At 42.0% G+C, this 12,500-nt stretch overlaps 1 protein-coding gene across 8 annotated transcripts in view; it reads right to left on the minus strand.

The window, feature by feature from the left end:
• Positions 1–12,500, minus strand: part of rapgef2b (Rap guanine nucleotide exchange factor 2b) — a 130,972-nt gene that overhangs the window by 71,570 nt on the left and 46,902 nt on the right. For 7 of the 8 annotated variants that reach the window (XM_017474551.3, XM_017474549.3, XM_017474548.3 and 4 more), the window contains exon 4: positions 8,577–8,660. In XM_017474551.3, the coding sequence (XP_017330040.1) occupies positions 8,577–8,660 (84 nt within the window). Of the gene's footprint in view, positions 1–2,488; positions 2,863–8,576; positions 8,661–12,500 lie in introns of those variants that run through there. The other variant, XM_017474554.3, reaches the window with a different exon arrangement.

Raw genomic sequence — 12,500 nt, forward strand, 5'->3', positions numbered from 1 at the left:
TGAGTTGTCCTATGAATGATACTAGCATTGACAATATTTTAAATATAGACTTATAGATTTGTAAGTTTATCATATTTTCAGGCACCGGACTTTTACAAAACATATCTACTGTGTGCGATAGTGTGAGTTTTTTTTTTTTTTGCATTAAATCTTCAAATGAGAAATCGGAAGCGTTTCTGTTCACCACGTCAACCCGATAATCGCGTTAGTGTGTTTTTCTCGTGTCATTTTTCTTTTCCCATCCCTGAATCCTGTACTTGGTCTTTCTTCGGTTAGCAACACAGATAACGTGGGAAGGAAAAAAAGCAGTTACACACCCGAACACACTTCTAACCAGCACTCAACTCTCAATTCTCACTAAGCTTTCAAGCTGTAGTAATGCACCTAAAATCTAGTACCTCTAAAGAGCTCTAGCGTAAAATCTCTCAGACTCATTGACACATAAATGAAAACTGCCTCATATCTAGTTAATAGTTTATATTAACTAGATAACTAGTGATGGCTTTGGCGGTTAAGGCTCTGGGTTACCGATCAGAAGGTCGGGGGTTCAAGCCCCAGCACTGCCAAGCTGCCACTGTTGGGCCCTTGAGCAAGGCCCTTAACCCTCTCTGCTCCAGGGGGCGCTGTATCATGGCTGACCCTGTGCTCTGACCTCAACTTCCTGACATTCTAGAATATGCGAAGAAAACAATTTCACTGTGCTGTAATGTATACGTGATTAATAATAAAGACTCATTATCATTATACTTCGAGTGCTAGGCATTCTGAAGAACATACCAGATATTAGTGCAGTTTAAACGAGTGCTCATTAGATGTTAGAAATCAATACAACGGAAAAGCAGGTATCACATTTGCATTGTTAATAAATCGAGTTGCATTTATGAGTAAGCATCTTAATTGTGCTGTGTGTCATTCCAACCGTCACTAAACAATTAGTTTGTTTAATTAATTAATTCAATTAAAGTCATTTCACTAAGAGCTTCTGCAGTGTTCTACTGTAAGCGTGTGTAAATAAAAATATTACTCTTATGTGATGTAAAAAAAAATAGCTTTGCATGACGAGTGGCCCTTTGTGACCTTGCTTTGACCTTTCCATGAGTGGATGAGTATGAATAATAGCGTAAAGTTCAAAACTAGCTGGGGTTTTTTCTTTTTTCTTTTTCTAACGCATCTAGCACAAAATAAGCGTTCTTTTAAAGTGTATATACACTGTTTAATAAATTCTACTAATAACGCCAATGTTTAGGACGCATCCATGGTGTCGATTAGACGCCGAGTTGTGATTGGTTCCGGCAAGACAAATGAAATTCCACTCTTCCGTTTTTAGCCTATGAGAGACGTGTCCCATGATGCCCACCTGCCTGGCCCCTTCATTCCACATTACACAACATGCAGGGGGTCTGGAATGTGAATTGGTGATGACACACAAGCACAACCACAATCCCTCCCACACACACACACACACACACACACACACACACACACACAAGTATGCGAGTCAGCTTCTTTCCACTGTTTTTTCTCCTAATTCTCCCTTTCATAATGAGAAAGGTTACAGATGTGTTATACATGAAGTAAGGATGAGGGGTGTGAAAGCCAGGGAAAGGGTTTATGGGTAAAATGTGATGCTTTAATAACAGAACACTTCTGTCACAACACTTCACGGAAGAATAAACAGTTAAATTGACGGGCTGAGCTGCGGGGCACTTTAACGCTACATACACCGCGTGCCTTTCGGGAACTACTACAGGACCTCCAACCTTTTATTAGCACAAGATGAAATCCACGGGCCGCCAGCGGCAGGATTATCACGTATATCTAAAGATATTAGTCATACTAATGGTAAAATAAATAAATCAAACAAACAAATAAATATGTATATACATAGACTTCACCTAATACAGCGGATGATGGACTTCCAGGTTCTCTAGACACTCCGGACTTCACTTAGATTTTAATGTCTACTGGATATATAACATTTACTACATCTAAATTACTTCCTTTATATGCAAGTCGCATAAAATCATGCTCAAATACTCATGTCAGATTATTCAGAATTCCTGATTATACACTACACTAGGTTTACATAATAATCTGACTTGAAAGTGAAATACAATTTAAAAAGTTATTCAATTTTAAGTTTAATGCATGTATAATTTTTTTACATAAGCAGAAAGTCAAAGTTGACTAATATTTAATAACGAAGTAGACCAGGTTGTATAAAGCAAGGAGCTGATAATCCGACATAATCTCACAATAATTTGGAAGAATTCTTATACACGAAATTAACATGCGTCAAAGTTACAAAGGTTAAGGTGATCGTTAAGGGCGGGGTTAAGGTTTCCTTCATCTTTCCTTACGACGCATTCAAATTTGGTCCGATTCGTACGGATTGGAATCCGAATGAGATCAAATTCTCAAAGAACTGGAAGTGAAATACAATCCAATTCGTGTGCACTACACTCATATTCACTCTTAAACCCGTTACCTTCAGTGATGACAGCTTACTAGAAAGCTGTATTTCCAGGTCCAGTTCCACGCATCTTCCTGGTGCATGAAGTCCAAGTCGAAATTCTCATAAAAAATAGACTACAAACTTCCTGTGTGTACGACGTAAATCCACCCGAACTCTCACACAGCTCTCAGAGCGATCTATTCAGTCTACTGCCTCCGTGTCATGGGAGCGTGACAGAACGTGTGTGTGTGTGAGATCAAGTGTGTGTGTGTGTGTGTGTGTGTGTGTGTGTGTGTGCGTGTGTGTGCGTGCACTCATGCTACCGGGCGTCTGTGATGACGGACTGAAACCAAACATTCCAGCCAACCTCTTTCTTACCACCAGGCTAGGAGGGAGGGTCTAACCTCAACTCACTCAACACTGACCTCTCAACCTCTACTCCACACAGTGCAGAGAGAGAGAGAGAGAGAGAGAGAGAGAGGGGAAATTTGGAAAGTGTTAGAGGGATGATGTATTGTAAAAGAGAGAAGTAGAAAGAAAGGCAAAGTAAGAGGAAAATAAAAAAAAAAGAGTTGTGGAAAGTTGTAGAACTGGGAAAGAGAGAGAAGACACGAGAGAAGAGGGATAAATTAAAGAATTGAGAGAGAGAGAAAGAGAGACAGACAGAAAAGAGGAGGAGGAGGAGAGAACAGGAGAGAGAGAGAAGATATATGTAGAGAAAGGGAGAGAGAGACCGAGAGAGACAGACACAAAAGAGGAGGAGAGAGAGAGAGAGAGAGAGAGAGAGAGAGAGAGAGAGAGAGAGAGAGAGAGAGAAGATATATGGAGAGAAAGGGAGAAGGAGACAGAGACCGAGAGAGACAGACAGAAAAGATGAAGAGGAGAGAGAGAGAGAGAGAGAGAGAGAGAGAGAGAGAGAGAGAGAGAGAGAGAGAGAGAAGATATATGGAGAGAAAGGGAGAGAGAGAGAGACAGAGAGAGACAGACAGAAAAGAGGAGAGAGAGAGAGAGAAAGGATGTGAACTATGGGCATTTTAGCCACTTTGGAGCTCTGATTTAGTTTAAATTGATGCTTCAGGTGCTGCTACAGAGCTCATTGTGTTTCAATCAATCATTTTCCCCGGCTCAGAGATAACTTTGTTTATTCAATCAAATTTAGGGAAGAATTTATACATTTATTTAATTCTTTTTAAGATGTGGTGAACCTGTGATACATTTTGTTTACAGTATTAAACCTCGGTACGTAACAAATTTTTGATTGATGTAGTTTTATACATCCAAAAATGCACATTGTTTTGCATGGTTTGTAATCCAGAAAGAAAAAAATGGAGAGTCATTATGTCATAATGTTTCTTCATTCAAATTTTGATTAAAATATTTTGAGAAATCACATTGAATCAAATCGTGAAGCCAGTATCGTGAACTGAATTGAATCGAATTGTGAACTGAAACGTCAAGAGAGTATCATGAACTGAATATTGAAGCCAGTATAGTGAACTGAATTGAATCGAATTGTGAACTGAATCGTCAAGCCAGTATCATGAACTGAATATTGAAGCCAGTATCGTGAAGTGAATTGAATTGTGAACTGAATCGTAAAACCAGTATCGTGAACTGAATCGTGAAGCCAGTATCGTGAACTGAATTGAATCGAATTGTGAACTGAATCGTCAAGCCAGTATCATGAACTGAATATTGAAGCCAGTATCGTGAACTGAATTGAATTGTGAACTGAATCGTGAAGCCAGTATCGTGAACTGAATTGAATTGTGAACTGAATCGTGAAGCCAGTATCGTGAACTAAATTGAATCGAATTGTGAATTGAATCATGAAGCCAGTATCGTGAACTGAATTGAATTGTGAACTGAATCGTGAAGCCAGTATCGTGAACTGAATTGAATCAAATTGTGAATTGAATCATGAAGCCAGTATCGTGAACTGAATTGAATTGTGAACTGAATCGTGAAGCCAGTATCGTGAACTGAATTGAATTGTGAACTGAATCGTGAAGCCAGTATCGTGAACTGAATTGAATTGTGAACTGAATCGTGAAGCCAGTATCGTGAACTAAATTGAATCGAATTGTGAATTGAATCATGAAGCCAGTATCATGAACTGAATTGAATTGTGAACTGAATCGTGAAGCCAGTATCGTGAACTGAATTGAATTGAATTGTGAATTGAATCATGAAGCCAGTATCGTGAACTGAATTGAATCGAAAGGTGAAGCAAGTATTGTGAACGGAATTGAATCGTGAGGCCAGTATCATGAATTGAATTAAATCGTGAATCCAGTGTTGGGAATCGAATCGTGACCGGAGTATAGTTACCCCTTACTATGCTAACTCTTGTTGTACCACCGTAGGCTCGTGTACGTGTGCAGGAATGGGGGTCATGCTCAAGAAAATAAAAAAAAAAAAGAAATCAAAACTTATTCAACTCCACCTCCTTAACTGTTAATCTTGCCAAATTTTGCCTAATGCTCCTTTAAGCATGTACTATTAATTAACACAGCTCTCACGTCTTTCTTCCTTTACGACATGACACCTTGCACATACCGTATGTCCGAGTATACATGTGAACCAGACACAAAAGAAAAAAGAAAAAAAAAAAAAAACAGGAAGTGGACAGCTTCACTCACTGATGTGTCTTGATGAACTTCTGCAGACAGGAAATGACTAGCAATACTTTGAAAAAAAAAGCTACTCATCAGACAGTGGAAAGGATTGCACCACACCAAACTAACCATATTAACCCTCGAAGACTTTCGAGAAGCCGCACTCTGGAGTCAGTCCATGGATTTCCTCTGTAGGGAACTGCAGAGAATACCAGGAACAGGCAAGATTGAGGAAATGAAAGAAATATCGGATTACGGTGAACAGAAACCCATGCAGCCATCTCTACAAAATGTAGACGCAGGAAAGCTCTTGGAGAATGAAACCAGTCCGGCTTCACAACACAACACATGCAAAAAAAAAAAAAAAAAAAAAAAAAAAATGTCAAAGCCGTTCTCGTTCTTAGAAACCGGGAACGTTTTGTAAGACGCGGTCTGAATTACAACAGCAAACAATATAGGAATTTAAATATCAGGTTCAATCAGGAGCTAAACAATGGAGTCTTTGTTGGCGACTGAGCCCGAAATGCCTACGTTCAGCTCGCTTGCTTATATAACCACAGGCATAAGTAGCAGGTGGCACTCACAATGCAATTTCAAAGCTCCATTTCAGAACTTCCTTCTAATCAAACACGCTACGAACCGTTGTCTTATTTTTTTCGTCGTAATTCGGTTGTCCCAGTGAATTAAAAGGGGGTTTTTTGTGGGAGGGAGGGGAAAGAGATTTCAGCCTCTCCTGAACCAGGCTGCCGAAGTGGAGCCATCAGCTCGAACTACTAACTACTAAAACGTTCGCTTCGCTCCTATTGAAGAGTCTACGTGTTGTCCCGCCCATGTTTCCTGAACATGCGGCTTATTTTGAGATGATTCTGCCAGGACGCAAGGTTAGAGCGTTGAAAGGAACCGTGTTTTAATAACGTGATGGAGATAAATCCATTTGCATGTGTGAAAATTCAGACAAAGTTGATACATATTAATGAGCGAGGGATGAGGAGCGGGTATGAAGGTGAAAATAGCTTTCCCCCCCTCTAAAGCAAAGCAGATACAAATAATCACACCTACACTGACAACCTCTGGTGGAAAAAAAAAAAAAAAAAAGAGAGAGAATATTGTAATAGAATAGTTCATGGAGGAAGAAAATGAAGGAGCATGTAAAAGAGGAGGAGGAGGAAGAAGAAAAAGATGAAGAATAGGAAGAAGAAGACAGAGTAGGAGGAAGAAGAAGCAGAGGCACTCACAGACGATGAAGTGGATGAAGAGAAAGCAAAAGAAAGAAGTAGAAGAAGAGGAAGAAGAGGATGAAGAAGAGGATGATAAGGGGACAAGAAAGGAGAAGAAGATGAAGGAGGAGATGTAGAATAAGAGGATGAAAAGGAGGAAAGGGAAGGCTTAGGGAGAGGAAGTTGAAGAGGTTGAAGATGCAGAGGAATAAAAGGAAGAAGATTACGAGGAAGACAAGGAAAAGGAAGAAGAGGAAGGAGGAGGAGGAGGAGGAATAGGTGGTGGAGGAGGAGGAGAAGGAAAAAGAGAAGGAAAAAAGAAGCAGAGGACCAAAAAGATGATGAAGAGGAAAAGGAAGCAGAAGGGGAGGAAGAGGAAGTTGAAGAGGTTGAAGACAGAAGAAGAAAAGAGAGATGATTATATGATTATGAGGAAAAGGAAGACAAGGAAAAGAAAGATGAAGAAGAACGAGGAGGGGCGAGTAGAAGGAATGGGAAGAGGTAGGAGAAGAAGGAGGAGGAGGAAGAATAGGAAGAAACAGAAAGAGGAGGAAGAGAAGGAGGAAGAGGAAGAAGAAGGGGAGGACAATAAAGAGGAAAAGGAAGCAGAAGGAGAAAAAGGGAAAAGAGGTAGGAAAAGAAATGGAAGAAGATTATGAGGAAGGCAAGAAAAATGAAGGAGGGGGAAGAAGAGAAGGAAAAAAGAAAGAAGCAGAGGAAGAAAAAGAAGAGGAAAAGGAAGCAGAAGGGGAGGAAGAGGAAGTTGAAGAGGTTGAAGACAGAAGATTATATGATTATGAGGAAAAGGAACACAAGGAAAAAAAACATGGAGAAGAACGAGGAGGGGGAGGAAAAGGAGGAGGAAGAAGAACAGGAAGAGCAGAAGAAGATAAAAAAAGAAGTAGGAAGAGAAGGAGGAAGAGGAAGCAGAAGGAAGAGGGAACGGGAAAAGATGAAGAGGTAGAAAAAGAACGGAAGAAGAAGAAGATGAAGAGGAGGAAGAAAAAGAGGAGGAAGAGGAAAAAGAAGCGTTTCCACTGGGTTCTTCACTTTGCCCCTTCTATGAAGAATCCTATAAAGGTTCTGAAGGTTATAAAGCATTCGCGTGAGCTCTTCTCCCGCGTGACCCATACCAACCCTCTGCTGACCACGTGACCCGGACCATCCGGACCCGCCTGTATTTGGATGAGTTGTGAACACGCCCATTACAGCGGTCCATTTCAACAGTACAGCTCCATACTCTGGGTCTGTTCCATGCGCCTCGAGTCAGCCATGACGAGTGAATGTAGCGACGCTCCGGCACAGGACCAACGTCAGAGTCAGAGTGTCACTGATAAACGCATTAGCTCTGTACATAGATTCTCAAGCGAAGTAGTCCTTTTAGGGCTGTGTGAAATTAAATACCCCCTGTTAATTAACATGAATGAATTTTTCACTGAAAAGTAATTACAAATAAGCCAGAATCTAAGCCGATCCACTGAAGGTTAAGTAATTCGCTCAAGGACACAGTGGTCTCTCCAGAAGCCCTGGGATTTGACCTCGTAACCGTTCAGAACGAATCTTACCCGATGAGCTTCCTGCGTCACGTGCTGAAATTTTGCCCTTTTCTACTATATAAAGATTTAGAAACTACTTTCACATTTTGCTTTTCTCTTTAACGTGTAGTAAATAAGATAAATTACAATATTGGCCAATATTGTCAGTTATGTTTTATGATGTTTCTTCATAGTCTAGATCTTTTGTAAATGCATAATGAGTCTTCATACATTACAGGACAGTGAAATTCTTTTCTTCGCATATCCCAGAATGTCAGGAAGTCGGGGCCAGAGCGCAGGGTCAGCCATGATATAGCGCCCCCTGGAGCAGAGAAGGTTAAGGGCCTTGCTCAAGGGCCCAACAGTGGTAGCATGGCAGTGCTGGGGCTTGAACCCCCGACCTTCTGATCAGTAACCCAGAGCCTTAACCGTCACTGCCCCCATTACCTGTCTAATCGAACCAGATCTTCCAGAAAGGCAAGTCTGGAACACCCGATGGGTTTTCCAGACCGCCTCAAATACTTAATCCGTCAATATGTTCGGCTAATCGTTTACACGCTATACCGTAACCTTCCCCAAGGATAACAGTGTTACTGAGGGACTCTTGGGTCACGTGAGCCGGTCAGACTGGAACACGGCATCACGTGTCCTTCTCATAAATCTCTGCTCAAATACATCGGTTAAGTCTGGGCTCCGACTCGAACCTCGAAGCGTCCGTGACGCAACGCGATGGCATTTCAGTGTTACATACCTGGATCTGGGCAGGAACATGGACTCTTTGATGAACACGGATCCAGAGAGCAGGATGTACCAGCAGCTGCCGATGTCATCCGGACTGAGAGGGAGAGAAGGAGAGATAAAGGTTTTGATGAATAACACACAGATATACATCTTGATTCTAAGGAAGGAGATGACACACACTTGCAAATTCTGAGTAAGTCTTAATTCTGAGCTTGGGGAAAGAAAAGAACCAAAAAAAATAAATAAAAGAAAGGAAGATAAAGAAAACCCTTCGGTGCACATAGGGATGGGAATTTAAGGCTGTTTTTAGGGAATTATACGGTATACATCACTGAAGATCATTACTTTACAAGATTTCAAACAAACTCCTTTCACGTTGTCATTACGGGGTATTGTTTGTCGAATTTTGAGGAAAATAATTAATTTAATCAGGACGCAGTGTAGATATTAGGGTCAAAGTACATGCAGGAAGTCCCCGCACTATCCCTTTAACAATTAGTTGAATATTCCTGATCCTGCAGTCAGTGTAGCAGGAAACACGACGTCATATTTTAAAGAAAATATCGATTTACTGGCTTTCCCCGAGACGTCACAGACTTTCCCATCGCATTCTGACGCAAGCGGCTACCGTGGCTACGCTCACTCACTGACCAGCGCAAGCCTAACCACCATGACTCGCACCACAAGTCCAAATCGTTTCTGCTCCTTCTTCTGTTCGAAGAAACGAGACAAACAGTAGGAGGTAAACCAGGAGACTACTCATTACATCCGCCCCGTCTCTTTCACAAACACATAAATATAGCAGCACTAACAAAGACGTTCGCGAACGCAGTCGTGCGAGCGAGTGTGTGTCGAAGGAAATTGCACGCTGACACACCGCTCATTACACACGTCGTCTTCGCGTGGTATCACGTGGCACTAAGGAACGTGGGATAAGCGCCAAGGAGGACGCAGAGTTACTGTGCAACTCCACCAAACGTCAGTTCTTACCGATGAACGTGAACCAAAAGGAATCTGATAAGCAGAGGACGTCTGTTAGTCACAAAAGAACCATCGATCAATAGCATGAAGGACTACATGGATTGGACACTGGGTCTAATCAGTGACGGCTTGGCACTGCAAACGTGCGGTCCGACGTTTCTTCACTTCCCCAGTCACAACTTTAGTCGCTACTCGCGATTTACTTTCTGAAGCGCAAAAATGGCAGGACAACTCATAACCGCCGTTTCATTTTTTTCCTGAAATGATGGCTGCTCCGTGGTGGTGTGTGTACGATCGAGGTAGCGTAACGGTCATACGGTAAGGGCTTGACGAATCAGGGAAGGATACGCGATGATGCAGATGATCCGATCAGGGGGCGGATGTGGGCGGGGCCACGCCCTCGTTTTCAAAAGTCTTCGTTTTGGTCCGTCTACACTGAAACGCGAGCCGGGGGTTTTCAAACTAAAACGCGGTCTTCGGCGTTTCCGAAAGTCTCCGGAGTAGCGTAGGCGACAGGCGTAACCGTAGCAACGGTTACAATTATAACAATTGTTTTAAAACGAATTGGTTCCATAAAAGTAAAACATATTCCCCTTCAAGACTTTTGTCAGCATCTGAGGAGACGGTGATGAAGAAGGAAGGAAAAACAGAGAACTCTGTGGTTCCTCATCCATGAGGACCTCAGACAGGTCTATAAAAATAAAAAATAAATAAATAAATAAACACAGACGCTACGTCCCACTCCAGCCCATCAGACTGTATCAAATTTTGACTGCTTGCTCAACCTAGTAACCTTCATAACAGCAGCAGGGGTCCTGTTGCGTTTTCTCTCAGAAACCCAGGCTTTCGTTCAGCAGGCCATCGATCAAGGTCGTACGAGGATCTCAGCAGTACTTTGTGATGCAGGACAAACTCCTTTCTATTTAACACAGGACTTGTATAGGCAGTGCTGCGACTTCGGCACACCCCAAATTCCCATGTTCGTAGCTTGTCCAGCTTTGTCGCTTCCTCTTTATGTTAATTACAACGACATACATCGTTACTGTAGAACATATCCATAAAAGCTTGGTATAGAAAGGCCACTTAACAGTTTTGTAAATAAAACCTCGGCCATTGGGAATACATCATAAAGAACCGTCAAATGTTACATACTGACACCTAGTGGCCTGGAGACACACTACGGAAAATGCCTCGTGGCTTTCGCGTATGCGGCGTTTACTTCCGACTGCTTCGAGAAAGAGATTCGATTTCGAATCAACCCGACTGCAGGAAGTGACCAAATACATTTGGACAAAAGCATTTTGTTTTCGTAGAGGTCAGCTGCTAAACTGAGCCAAACTGCGGAAGTACACGTTAGAGTTCTGAGCCTCACGGGTTGGTAGCCGTCATAACAGTGGAGACCTAACTGCTGGGTTGGAATTGGCCAACGAATCGAGGGACGGCTATGTGCTAAGTTTACACATCAACGTGGAGACGGAAATTAAACTGCCATTTGGGACACAACCTAAAGCGACAAAAGCGACAATGAAGGTACAAGGCGTCCTCTGTGGTCACATGATCTAAACATGGCAGAGTCCATTCATGAACTCGAGGGGAAAGATTTCTGCTCTATAATGGAGCCTAAATCATGACAGTGTGTTAATAGAGAGATCGCAGATATGCACCGGTCCTTTCTTTATTCTCTGCTCCAAAAACCTGTGCTTCAAAGGCAACTAGAAACCTCAGAAATTGGCCCCTTAAGACCACATGACTAATACACACACACACACACACACACACACACACACACACACAGAGAGACAAAGACAGAAAGACAGACACGTGTCCCTGCTAACATTTCTACAACAGGGCTAATGAGGCAACTCTGGCACATGCACTGACGCAGCAGGAGTCGCTCTCGCGCTCTCTCCATCCATCACTCTCTTTTCTCTTTCATTCCCAGGTTCCCTCGCTCCCTCGCTGTTCCTCTCTCGACTCGCCTTCATCCCCGGTGCCTCCGCTTCCACCGCATCGCTTTGAATCACAGGCGAAACCTGAATGCTCAATAATTAATCGGCGGGACGCAGATAGAGAGAACATGTGAGAGAGAGAGAGAGAGAGAGAGAGAGAGAGAGAGAGAGAGAGAGAGAGAGGGGGCGAGAGACATCTTCTGCATCATCAGCACAGTGCTGACTGAACTGGGTCACAGAAATATTCTTGCATTGCGGGTCAAAGAAACACGACGACGATCCCAAATCCCCTGCGGAAAGAAGCCCGGGATAGACTGCTGTGTATGTGTGTGTGTGTGTGTGTGTGTGTGTGTGTGTAAGACAGAAAGAGAGAACTAGTTTGGATGGGCGGAGCTACCAAAATCCATCCTTCATCCATCAGCAAGTGGAGCACAAGTATCAGTCCTCAGGGACAGACAAAAAGTTCTGCTAGACACTCAAATTTCTACACCTAACTAATCTTATTGGTTTATGTGTATCGGCTACAAACACACACACACACACACACACACACACACACACACACACGATTTCCACAATATATGGTTTGTATTTTCCATATTTACCATTTATTTATTTTAAAAAAAGAAATAATAATAATAATAATAATAATAATAATAATAATAAATGTACCTATAAATGTATTTTTAAATAATATTTCTACAGGTGTTTTTTTAATAACATGCAAACATTTATACACATTTGTAAAGTTAACACACACATACACACACATACACACACACATACACACATACACAGACATACAAACACATACAGATATACACAAACACAGATATACACACACAGACATACACACACACATACACACACACAGATGTATACGCACACACAGATGTATACGCACACACAGACATACACAGACATAAAAACACACAGACATACACACACACACACAGACATACACACATACAGATATACACACACACAGATATACACACAGACAT

This window comes from Ictalurus punctatus, chromosome 8 (genome assembly GCF_001660625.3).
Source record: "Ictalurus punctatus breed USDA103 chromosome 8, Coco_2.0, whole genome shotgun sequence".
NCBI classification, from domain to species: domain Eukaryota; kingdom Metazoa; phylum Chordata; class Actinopteri; order Siluriformes; family Ictaluridae; genus Ictalurus; species Ictalurus punctatus.